The sequence below is a fragment of the Fringilla coelebs genome (assembly GCF_963513975.1).
Source record: "Fringilla coelebs genome assembly, chromosome: 4".
Lineage (NCBI taxonomy): Eukaryota > Metazoa > Chordata > Aves > Passeriformes > Fringillidae > Fringilla > Fringilla coelebs.
In genome coordinates, this window is record NC_140032.1 from 46,732,898 (window position 1) to 46,746,479 (window position 13,582).

General features: G+C 35.0%; 1 protein-coding gene across 2 annotated transcripts in view; it reads right to left on the reverse strand.

Moving 5' to 3' along the window:
* Positions 1 to 1,916: 1,916 nt before the first annotated feature.
* SEC24B (SEC24 homolog B, COPII coat complex component) overlaps positions 1,917 to 13,582 on the reverse strand; it is a 46,830-nt gene continuing 35,164 nt past the window's right edge. For both annotated transcript variants that reach the window (XM_084204799.1, XM_084204798.1), the window contains 6 exons: positions 12,211 to 12,386; positions 10,517 to 10,654; positions 8,234 to 8,338; positions 7,082 to 7,174; positions 5,309 to 5,412; positions 1,917 to 4,129 (listed from right to left, as the gene is read on the reverse strand). In XM_084204799.1, coding sequence (XP_084060925.1) covers positions 4,015 to 4,129; positions 5,309 to 5,412; positions 7,082 to 7,174; positions 8,234 to 8,338; positions 10,517 to 10,654; positions 12,211 to 12,386 — 731 coding nt within the window. In that variant the 3' untranslated portion in view covers positions 1,917 to 4,014. The remainder of the gene's footprint in view (positions 4,130 to 5,308; positions 5,413 to 7,081; positions 7,175 to 8,233; positions 8,339 to 10,516; positions 10,655 to 12,210; positions 12,387 to 13,582) is intronic.

Genomic DNA, 13,582 nt, shown 5'->3' on the forward strand with positions numbered 1-13,582 from the left:
TTAAAATATAAAAAACTGCTTTTAAACAAAACATAGCTTAAGTAATTTTTACATAGTAACAGATACATATTTGGGGTATTGCATCAATTCATTGCCAGCTAATCCTCAGATCCCCCCCGCTCCCCACACTGGCTACTAAATTTCTGCAGGGTTACATCCTGCCTGCAGAGACAAATACAGTCCAAAACTTCCAACTGCAGAAATCAGTGACTGAGGTTTTAATTAGTTCCTCATTTATCACTTGTGTCCCATACCTTGAAACTTCATAAGAAAGTTCTTAAAATCTACCTGGTGTGAAAAAACTTGACTCCACATTTAATATTACTGAAGAGCTCTTGGCTCAGGATTACTAACAACTGATTTTAGCTTTTTATGAACACCAGCCATGACAAAACTATCATTTCAGTATCTGACACAATTTACAGAAAGCCAAGGCAAAACAAAATTACCTGCCCCGGTCATCTTTCCTTCACTGCCATGAGAAGCACTACACCAAGATTATAGGTTTATTTCAAATAAGCTTAAGAACAAAACAAAGAATTGAGTTCAATAACACTTCTTAGGGAGCTGCATCACACGTCCTACCATTGTAAGAGCTTCATGGGCTCTACTTTCTCCCACAAGAACTTCCATACTGCTTCCTAGGTAAAAGACATATAAGATGTTGCATTGTAGAGCAAAGACATGAAGGGGATCCCCACTGTCAGTATTTTAAAATACTGAACATTTGAACTGATCACCCAAAGACTTATTTAGCTGGGGCTGGGAAACATATTCCCCCTGGGAAATCTTAAATTTCTAATCGAACAGACATGCTTTACATTATGCAGTGTGGAAGACACTTAAGGAAAAGTTCAATTCCTAGAATGGCTAGAGAGCTACTTTGGGCAGTTCAGCATTTTATTAAAGCAGATACAAAAGTATGTCTTTTATCTCTTCTCCCAAACCTTACTTAAGTAGGCAACAAGCTTGTTGAGCTTCACAGTACTTCCCTTGGTGGGATTTATCTTCAATCTGTATCTTCTGCTACAGTGGTGTGATCCAAGCCATTGTAAGAGAAATTGTCTTTTAGATCACAGAATGCTGAGCTGGAAGGGACCAGGGCTCATCTGGTCTGACACCCCTGCTCTAGCAGGCTCATTCCAAGACACATGGCACAGGATTGCATCCAGATGGCTTTTGAATTATCTCCCATGAGGGAAACTGGCCTCTCTGGGCAATCTGTTCCAGTGCTCAGTCACCTGCACAGTAAAGAAGTTCTTCCTTATGCTCAGGTTGAACTTTCTGTTGTCTCTTGTCCTATTGCTGGGCATCACTGAGCAGGGCCTGCCTCCATCCCCTTCACACCCTCCCTTCAGATAATCATAGACACTGATGAGTTTCCTCCTCTGTCATCTCTTCTCAAGGCTGAACAGACCCAGCTCCCTCAGCCTTTCCTCACAAGAGATGCTCCAGTCCCCTCTGGAGCCCTTGTGGCCTCTGCTGGACCCACCCCAGGAGCTCCATGTCCCTCTTGTGCTGAGGAGCCCAGAACTGGACACAGCACTCCAGATGTGCCTCACCCGGGCTGGGCAGAGGGGCAGGATCACATCCCTCGACCAGCTGGCAATGCTCTTCCCAATGCACCCCAGGATGCCATTGGCCTTCGTGGCCACAAGGACACTGCTGGCTCATGGAAGGCTTGTTCTCCACCAGGACACTCAGGTCCTTCTCAGAGAGATACTCTTGCCATGCCACAGATACTCTATTGATTGGAAGACTAAAATCAGTACCCTGAATACTGAGATGTTTCAAATTCAAGGTATTTCCATGAGACTATCTTGTTAAAATTTAAACCAAAAATCAGTCAGAATGGAGATGTGCTCTATAATTATTAAAAAAAATATATATATTCTCTGTGCTGTGTAATAATTTTACTGAACAAATAGCTCTAAAGATGTATTTTTCATAGTTTTTATATTCAAAAACTATACTAAAAGAATAAAGCTTTAAGAAATGATTTTACAGAATACGTTGCAATTAATCATGGCATAACGTGTTCCCAGATATCAACACCAAACTCACAAATCAGAAGCATCTTCGTGGAGCATTTGAAATGTTAACATGCTCCTCTCATCTTCACAAATACAAATGATTTTTAAGATGCCCCACTCTTCAGCATCACTTAGCTTTCACCCAATGCACATTACTTTACAAACAAGCACTGAAATCCTGAAGGTCTGATTTCAGGACAACATTCAGCATTGCCTTAGATGTTTATTACATGATAAATTAATTAACTAAATGGAAAGTTTCTCTTATGTAATTCTTTGGGTAACTTAAACACATTTAGTTAAGGACAACACACAAATATAAGGTATCTTCTCCAAACAATGAGTTTGTGCTAACATGCAGAGTAACACTACTGGTGCAATTTAACTGTTGTAGCTTTTAAAGCATTTGCAAACCATAGCTAGTACATTTTCTCCTTGAATATTTGATTCAGGGGCTATAGCAGTTAAAATACAATGTTAGCGTTTTCAAGGCTACATTAAATTAAAATGTAATCATACTAATAATAATTTACTTTTTTGTACTTAATTATTCCATTGTAGTCACATTTCATTAAACCAAACAGATAAACAAAGTTCAGGAAACTAAGTATGATTGATTGTGCTTAATGAATTAATTCTATTGTGTCTCTAAAAAAAAGGCCAAAGAAAACCATCCCAAATTCACCAAACTGAAAAAAATCTGTCAATAATCTATCAAAAAGCCCAAACCCTTGAGTTACCAAAACATTAGCAAGAATAAAGTTTCTGAAATATGCAAGTGTGATTACATTTTGAATTTTGTCATTTTAAAGCCTTTACTTTCACTGATGTAATGTAATTAATTTTTATATCCCTTCTTGTTTTTCCTTAGATCACAGCAGAATTCAAATCTACAAGTGTGAGTGATTACCCACACTTACTCTAAATGGCAGACAACACAAGTTACAGAAACCTGGACCAAGACTATAGTAGTTATAAAATACAAAACTAGGTTAACAGATATGCCTTCTTTAGGATAATACATTAGAAAGGGTTTAGGGACTCTGTATCAAAACTCATTTCAGAATATATGGTGTTTTCTCTCCCTTCCATAGGTCTGTGAAATAAGGTGGTAAACATGTTTTCTTCAATATTCAGTTTGGTAAGAGTTTAGCTGGAAAATGATTATAGTTGCATAAATATAAAACCACGTGATAAAGCAAAATATTTTAATTAGTAAGCCAATCATAAATAATTCACCTAAAATTAACAGAAGCAGCAGCTATATTCCTTCTACATTGATACTTTTATCATGTTTTAATAGTCAACTTCATTGTCTAGCCTGGGACAAAACAATTCATCATCATGGAGCACTCAACACTTCTGCACAATGAGCTAGGTCTTTTTTTAGTTACATTTTTTACATTTTCTTTACAAATGTAATACCTATGTACAGTATATATTTTATTTCTACAATTGATTTACTTTACTGAAACTCTACAACTTTCACAGGGAATTTGCTGAAGTCTTTAGCAAGTATGAACCATTCCTTTTAAAAAGAAATGCATATAAACAACCAACATACATCACTGCCCTTTGACATCTCTGTTAAGGATTTGGATCTGGAAGGGCTACTATAACAAATGTAAGAAAAAAGGCTTTACCTAATTGTACATTTTGTTAAGAAATATCATCCCACATAGCTACATAAATTCACCAGCTTGCAATAAACAGAGCACCATACCGCTGCACAACTGGAAACGTGTACAAACCAATTTTAAAGTTTACTAGTGAAACAGCTTCATCACTCGTAGCACTTTTAGACTGAAGGAAATCTGCAAAATTCTTTTGGAAATGTATACTCCTTTAGCTGTAAAGCTTCCAAAACAGTGCTGGTCACTGTATGTTGTGTAGAACAAGCATCCACTTCTGTAACTTCCCATATGGTTCTCTTGGCCCATGCTTGTCTGAAGTCAGACTTTTTCCACTACCTCTTCCTTGGTCATTTACAAATCTGCTGTTGAATATTAAGTAGGAATTCATAATACGAGAAAGCTGCTTCTGTCCGATCCTCAATTAAATGCTGAAAAAAATCTGTTTTGGCAGGGTTCTCATCTCTGAAAGAAGAAGGGAAGGTACTGAGCAAAATCAAACTTTGACCGAAAAAATTCACTGCAAATTCAGAGGGACAAGTTCTAATAAATTGCTGACTGTCATTTGGAATATAAATTCAGTCCAAAGAGATTACAATTGCAAATAATCCAAAGTCTAAAAAATCTTGAAGTTTGCAATACACTATCAAACAACAGCATCTTTTTAAGTATATAAAATGGCAGAAAAGCAGGTGAAATAGAGCACTTTGAGTATCTTGTAGAAACACAAAAAAGGAAATGTAAAAATTCTTTTGTCTATGAGGCTAAAATATATGCTGGTGGCAATAAAAAATGCAAAAAACTGCATCTCTGTTTACATGTAATCTCAATCCCCTCTCCAGACTTTCTTCCTTAGCAACAGAACAGAAAAGGTAACATGTCAAAGACCTAGTACCCAAAATTATTGCCCCATAAAAATTTGTTGGGACACAGTCCTCTGTTCCAGTGTTGTGCAGCATGCAGCAAAGCTCTCCTACTTATTATGGTCTATCAGAAATTCCTACAACTCAAGCAGCAGCCACAATGCTAACAGCTCAAGACCTTCAGTCCTATATTTCAGTGTAATTTCTCTGAGCAAGTCATCATACTCTCTAAAAAGTGATCTCCTGCCCAGCTCAGTAAAACAAGTACTCTACAAGTGAAATGTAATCTCAAGTATAAATATTTCATAGAATTTAAATCTCCTTAAGCAAGTCATAGATTGAAAAGGCTTCAGAACTTGACTCATCTATCAGCTGCTGTCCTGTAGATCTCAGTAACAAATACATACAATTATTAAACCATCCACATATTACTAACTTTACTTGAATCTTTCTTATACAGATATAATGAAATTATAAAAGCTATACCAGAAACTAACCTGGTTAACACCATTGATTATAAAGACATCCACTGAGGTTTAGTATATTCCTATTAAATATATGCATCTAATTCCTACCAATAAAACTATGAGCAACTGAATTTGCACTAGATTCAAAGAAAGCCCTTGTCACTAGACAGTTTTATAAACAGCATTTTATCAGTTGGGAAGGTGATGTTATTCAGTTTCTTCCAAGACAGATACACTCACTTTTCATCAGTCTTAATTAGAAATTGTAAATACAAGTTGCTAGTAACAACTTAGTGCATAATAGAAATACTTACTTTATTACTTGAAGAACTGGACTTAAAGGTCTACTATCTCTAAGCCAAGATATAAAAGATCGTGTCCTTTCTGAAGAAGGTGCATCCACCTCAGGAAGCTGTGTCTGGTTGAAGGCAATTGAAAGAAACCATCACCTTTTATTATTGAAACTATTTAAGAAAAACAGATCCTGAAAGCTGTAACATAACTCAAGCCACAACCTCTGTTAAGAAGTTACTTAAGGATTTACAGACACAGATGTTTTTCTTCAGCTTAAAGGGACAATACTTCATACTATCTGTGGTGCACTGCTATCTGGGAAGGAGTACATCTTTAACTTTAAAAGTTAACTTTAAAAGGAGTACATCTTTAACTTTTAAAAACACAGTTTACTGTGTTTTAAGTGCAAAAGATTTTAGACAGCAAAGTAATCTCTTCAAAATGCTGCTTTTGCCGTCTTCTTGCCTGTATCTTCTTCTGTCAATCCAGTTTCTACATGTTGCACTTTGCATCACTGAAGAAACAAGAAGTAAAATCTGAATTTTATCTAAATATCGACGGGAAGATGCTACTGGACTATTTGGTTAGGGAATAATCTGAAAAAAATAGACTTAAAAGAGTTGAGCAATTCACTGAGCTAAATGTATCACCTCTTCAGCCAATACAACGCTTAAAGACAATTAACCTGACACAAAGGAATTTATTTCAGTTAAAGTAGTTCTACTGCTACCTTTGTAGAATGAGAGCATAACTTAAAAGCAAAGATAACTTCATGTAACTTTTTGTCTCATTTTCATTATAATAGATGCTATATAACCATTAGAAAAAAATTATCATCCTTCCTTTATCTAAGTTCTTCTGGACCACCAGCTGGTCATGGGGGACAGTTCTAAATTGTTAATACATGCAAAATACAAAACTCTGAACAAGCAGTCCAGTTTTATAGTAGTCTTAAAGCTTACCACTCTTAACCTGTTCTTGTCACTTTCCTTCTTTAAACTATGCAACTGTAAGCAGAAAATATCTACCTATGTGTTCCTATGCTATCATTTTGTGGTACTATTTGGATATAACCATTTGATTCTGAACCTTCCTAGAGTGTCCTGAAAGGGTCCATCCTTGTTGATCCATTATGGAATCACTACTTATGGAAGAGGAGACTTCTCTTTAATTGCTGCTCTGTTTCACACACTAGATTACAGGTACAGGTTATAACATAAAAACCCCTCCACCAAAACACACATCCAAGGGTCTCTGATGTTCTAACAGCTGAAAGTTTCTCTTTTTAACATTGAGTCAAGGCTTGGAAGCTGAGTAAACTTAACTCTTACTGTAACTTACAGGCCTGTGTGTCATATCACAGATTTGGTAACTTACACCAGGTTCAGAGAACACAAGGCTTCTGAAAACTATGTTATCAATGAACTAACTCTAATCTTAATTATTAACACATCTGAATAGGTAATTTTTGTATTCATCCTGTGAAATTACTTCCCGTTCTTGTGAATGCACATGTACTTCCATTAAAATATTAAAAGCAGTTATATTATAGAGCAACTGTTTGGTATTTCATGAATGATGAAATTTACATGTTTACATTATTTCCTTAAAAACATCTGACAACTTCCACCTGGCTCCTATGAAGCTCACAAGAGGTTAGAAGGTACCTAACTATGAAAAAACCCAACCTAACTCATAGTTACATAATTAAAAACTGAAAATGCAGAAATAAATAGATTGAATGCACATTCCAAGTGTAAGCAATTTACAGCTCAGCTCATTAAAATGCCTACCATTTTCTGTGGCACTGATGCATAATTCGGGTATCCAAGGACATCTTTTATGAAGTTGTTATCACAGTTTTTTCCAATCCAAAGATAAAAAATCTGTAAGATGTCAGAATCAGTTTTAGAAAAGGCCCTGCATACATTTTAGAGGAAGAGGCAAGTGGTGATGCAATAGGAATAATCCCAGAACAGTAACTCCCATGTAAATGTATCACTTGAGTGCTCCAGTTGCAATTCATACATACATGTCTATATTCATAAGTAAGTGTGTAAATAATCAGTACATTGGTAACAGAATAAGGTAATTAAATATATTAAAAAATATATAGCTAGAATTCAAATACTGAAGGAATGATGTTGCAGGACACGTTTATAATGGAACAGTTAATGCAGTAATTTCCCATGTTACCTCCTTAAATGAAACCCCTCAAATTATCTGAAGTCACACCATTCTGTTGGTTACTGCACACTGGATTCCCAATCTAAACAAGTTGTAGCAAAGCACCAATTATCAAAGCTTATTTTAGTAATTATTTCAGAGGTCTGGAGACAAAAGCTGGCTTTACATTGACACTCAGCCCTGAAGTGATTCAAGGTTAAAAGAACCTTCTAGACTGCCACTGGGTAGCATAATGGTTTATCCAACTGAGTGTGTGTTTTAGTGCAATTTCTACAAATGCCTTAAAATATATCTACAGATTTTGTTCAGTCTCCAATTCTCTCTCAGTTGCAACTCTTACATAACACAGGCTACAAATCATAAACCTACTCTTTGTGCATATCTGAGAACATTCCCGCACCAAGTGTTTTGCTAAATCCTCTAGTATGTGCAATTTAATAGCCATTAAAAGAAATTCTGGAAAAGAAAAATACATTAATTCCATAAAAAACATCTTGATGTGAACTCTGGGTATATCTTGACCAGTATTGCATGAAAAATCAACCTCTATAGCCTCAAAGACAAATATAGCCTCAGATCAAAATATGAAAGCTATTCGCTGGAACACAGATTACTGTTAGGTTACCTGGAATGCTGATTCACCACACAGTTATTGCTGAGAGCTGACTTATTTTAATAAGACAGCAGGCACTGCTTTTTGGTTTTCTTTTTCTCCTTAGAAAGTTATTTTTAAAAGCATGTGTGAAATTTTAACTTACTGAACCACAATCCATAAGAAAAGCTCCTTCTCTTGTCAACTTCTCTGCAGACAACTTCTGAAGGGGTGGCTGAGGAACAACTCTGTCATTTACGTGTATTGTACTCTGTAACAAAAACCCAATACTCAATAACACTAGAATTGTACCCTTAAAGGTAACAAAAAACAGGAAAAACACTGATAATCTCTAGCAAAATTCTGAGTATTCTCATATAACAAAATACTATGCTAAGCCTAAAATGATTATGTACATCAAACAGTTCTAGAATGCTACTTATTTTAAGGGCTACTTTAATACCTAAAACATAATAATGCAAGTTAATTTAAGATGCTTATGTAACAGTTTTGATGCTACAGATGTCAGAATTTCAAAATAATTACTACTGGTGACTTAAGTTTTCTACAAACAATCTCTGTTTTCTTTCCATTGCATTCAATTTCACTAGAAATGTTGCAAGAGCAGAAAACCATGAAATTCTACTCCCTGTAAGGAAGGGTTCCATATATTATTGCATTCAATTAACAGGAAGTCACCTGATTTAAGATCCTGCATGAAGTGATCCTTGGGTTTGTCCACAGAGCCTTATGACTGATCTGACTAAGGAATCTTGCTGTTTGCACTAACTATTAAAAAATACCCTGCCTTTCTCCCCAGCAATAAAACAAACAAAACAATAATAAAAAAACCCCATGTACACAACCCCCCAATATTTTCATATTAAAGTTGCCTCCTCCTCCAATACAAAAACAGGCCAGATATCTCAAGAATCTCTGAAGCATTCTGCAAATAATATAGGGAAAAAATACTCTACTGACTAAGCACATGCCCATGTAGTATAAGATTATTTAAAAAAAATCACTGTTTAAAAAATTTCATATGATAATGCCATAGACTCACAGCACTTGGGGATTCAGGCATAGTTATGAAAATCAAGCTACTGAATTCCACTTGGGGAAGTTCCAGGCTTGACTCAATACTCTCAAGAATCAAATGTTAAAAGAAAACTAGCAAAAACATTTTAAAGGAATTCTGTAATATTTTTTAAATATTTTAAAATTTAAATTAAAATTAAATTTTAAATTCAATTTTAATTTTTTTGAATTTCACAGAATTTTTTAAAGAAACAAGACATTTAAGAGCAGCTTTTGTCACGAATACTTTAAACTGAAGTAGTATTAAATGGCAGATTAGCATTCTGTTATGATTTAATATCTGGTTAGTCAATTAATTTCAGTAGATAAAATAAGACCTATTTTTGTATTATTGTACTCCAAATAACTGATCTGAAATAATAAATAAAACTAACTGCTAATAAAACTGGATCTCCTAAAGACACTGCAGATTCTTTACAGCAGGAGCACACTTGTGTTTCAACTAAAGTGCCACAAAAAGAACATCACAAGACCAGGTGTCTCAAAGACTGGTAAGGGTGGAATACAAAAATAATAACTCCACTGAAGAACACTGAGCTTAGACTCACCTATTTTAGTTTATGAAATACCTTAAAAGAAACTTTAAGACTACAAATAGCTCAGAGGTTGGGCTGAACAGAATAATACAATACCACTGCCATTGAAACTATTCAGTTTACCCTATAATCTTGTATCACTTAGAAACAAACTCCTGCATATACTTTTCCAAAACTAGGGACTAAAAAACTCATAAAATCTTACTTAGAAACCCCCTTATTTTTGCCATTATTACTAACTTTCACCTCAAATAGAACCCCATCTCGCTTCTTACTATTAAAAAAAGGCATCCATTTCCTAGGCTATGTCTGTATAAGAGGAAATAATAAAAGCTGGTTTTGTACATGAAGTACTTTCTCAGTCTGATCATAACCATCTAGAAGTAAAATTCTGTTTTATCCACTTCAGTCTGAAAAACCACTGGAAGGTTGTTATTGCGGGCAACTATATCTGATTTCTGTATATAAAACCTTGAATCATCCATCAGATCTACTACACCTATTTACCTCAGTTCTAAATAATAAAACACACTGAAAATGTCTCCCATACATACAATATCTTTACTTTCTTTGTATGATAAAAAATGATGGCATTACTGTGGTCATTGAAACAAGATGAAGTAAAACCAGAGTTCGGCTCATACCACACTACTGTACATGCAACTCAAAACTTGAAAAAAATGTTTTCCTTGACTTTTTATAACTTAGGGAAAATGCTCCATTTGTATTAAATAACATAAAATTACTGCAGCACAGCACCAAATTTAATGGGTCATTAAAACTAGGAAATGCTATTATCAGGCTTCATACATTACCTCATCAGTCAACTTGTCTATTCTGTACAAGTTGGGATGTATCATCTTCATCAAATGAACAAGAGGTTGGCTCTTCATCTGGCACATTGCATAGACACGATCATCCAAGCGTGTACTTGTGCCTGTTCTGAAGGCTTTCTGCAAGAGAACATTATTACTCAAATAAATCCTGTACTTTATGTCACATGTAAGAGTGCATTTCAGACTTTTCAGTGTCAAGCAAAGGTGGCAAAGCTTTTGTAAAGAAATGTATCTTATTGGTAGAATCTTAATCATAGAGTTTGAGCAAGATTTTAAAAACATAATCTAGCCCCTCCTTATTGATGCAGGAGAATAAATTTCCCCCTCAGTTTTTCTAAAATTTACATGCAACTGGACCAGCATTTCTCATTTTTATTCTTAACAAGTGACACTGGCCTGTGAAACTCACTAGTGAAGGCTAGCACAAGGCAAGCAGAGTTCAGGCAAGGTACGTATGCGCACAAGACTAACTAAGTTTATACTAGTAAGAATGAAATGTCATGGAAAAGTTGTGGAAAGGAAACATACTTTCATGTTTTATGGGAGAAACTAGACTCCCATGGGATAAAATTTATTTTTTAACTCTCTCCTACTGAATTTTTCAGATCTCCTTTAGAAGCAACTGGTACACAATTGCTGTGAGAAGCAACACAATGAATTAAACATCATATTCTAACTCAATGGAGAACATTCCTATAATCAAAGTTCATATTCACTTCTACAACAAAGCTAAGGACATCACTCTTTCTTGGCTGCCACAGGCACTTTGATTTTGGTTTCTCTATATCCTATATTTTATTATTGTTAATAATGATAATAAAAAATCCAAACATAAACAACTTTTCCCAGCCACTCTTATTTGTCTTTTACGCAGATCTCAATAATAAATGGTCTGCTTTTCCCCATCATTAACTGCATTTGTCATGCAAGTATCAAAAAATCATAATCAGTATATTAGAGACTGAAGTAATCACTAAGCCAAAGAAAATAAATTATTATGCTCAGATCTCTTACAAGATTTATATAAAGGTTTATTCTTCATAACAGAACCAAGAACTGTCAGACATGAAAAACTTTAAGCAGTGAGATTTATTCATAACAAAACCCTGCAGGAAGCTCTCTCTTTTAAAGTATGATGTTCAGTAATCCAAACAAAGATATCAGTAAAAAATAATAATAAAAAAAAAAGTAGTAACTACTTCTATTTGAACTTTCAAAATTCTGTAAGTTTTACTGTATTTCCATGGAAACTCGTTTTTCTTCTTGGAAATTTAAAAACTATGTATTGGAAAATACTTGTTTCTGCCTTCATAAAATAAAAATGAAGAAGTACTAATAAGCAGTTTCCAACAACCTTTATGGGCTACACTAATGAGCTGCCAAAATCTGAGAAATACTGATTGTAAACTATATGTTTATTTTAATTCTAAAGCAATATAAGAGAGAACAACATAAATTCAAAATCAAGTAAACTAATAAAATGCTGAGGCATTAACAATTTAAAATAAGCTACTATAGTAATCTTCTACAATAAAGTCCTCTTAGCATAAAGATGATAATCCAACTTCCACAATTTTAGAGAAGTGCAGGCATTGATTGACCTAGAACTGAAGAATTCTTCAAACAGAACAATGAATTATACATCAAACACTAATCCACTAGATCATACATACCTGTTTGAGAAGAGCTAAAATATAGAGTGGGAAAAGCTTGAGGGAATTTGGTGCTATCAGCATGGACTGCTGCAGATTTGAGGCAGTTGACATGTATGCTGCCAAGGAGTCCACCACAGCATTGACTAAGGCATCTCTTGCATCTGCAAGGCTGGATGAAACTGAGCGATCCACAGCTGGGGGATTAGAAGGAGGGAAGAAGTTACCAGACAAGGCCTCATTCATTCCCTTGAACTTTGAAAATTTGAGTTGTGCTTCCAAGTCATGTTTTAAGACTAAAAGCTCCCCCAAACCACATCTGTGGTCCTAATTTTTTTTAGGAGTAAATTAGATGACATACAGAAACTCACTTTCATAATGCTCAAATATATAGTGTAGCTCATTTTGGCTCCCTGGTTTGTACTCTTGGAGAATTAAAAGAAATTTTTAAAGCAATCATACATAGTGAAGTCTAAATATAAATTTAAACCTTATACAAACAACTTAGCTATTGTTGAAATGCTGTTGCCCCGCCTCCAAGATAAGATCTGCAGCAATTATTTTGATTTTTTTTTTCCTCTCTCACATAGAAATTTCTTCCATTACTTCAGTGGCATAATTGTTATTACTGTAAATGCTGCTTCATCTTTCTCTGCTAAGCAAGGGCTGCAAATCCTTTGGTTGGAGGAAGCCACCTGCTGGAGTGAATGTGCATTTAAGAGGAGATCACAGAATGGTTTGGGTTGGAAGGGACCTTAAAGATCATCTAGTTCCAATCCCAGAAGACACAGAATTACAATTTACTTCTTCTAAATGATTTCAATATTAACATACAATATAGAACATGTTAAAATGCTGCACAGAGTAATACACATTTAACAGAAGAGATCAGTCTATGAAACAGCTACTTATGACCCACAATTAAGGGATAAGTAAGAATCCTCAACCCTGCAACAACAGAAGGATAGAAGAATCAATACCTCCGATACACTGCTGTCAGAAATTCCCTTTTAGTCTCCAGCAACTCACTAAATTGAATTACTGTTTCTTAAGTAATCCTAGAATGCTAAAGTTTGAGTGAAAAACAATGATAATGATGATACAAAAATGAGAGATTTGATCCAAGTGTGTTATGATTCTTTGTCTTTTACTAACCACCAGAGAACAAAGTAAGAAGGCTCCTTTTAAAAGCCTAAAGTCAACTAAGTATTCAGAACAAGGAGTATTTCAGTTCACAATTTCAGTATGAATTTGGTTTTGTCATCTTTTGCACACACACGCTCCAGTGTGTTGCACTCCAAGCTTTTTTGATAATACCCAGGCTCCGTTCACTACTTAATTTAAATGGCTGTCAAAATTAGGAAGATGCCAAAAAACATGTGAATCTTCCTGA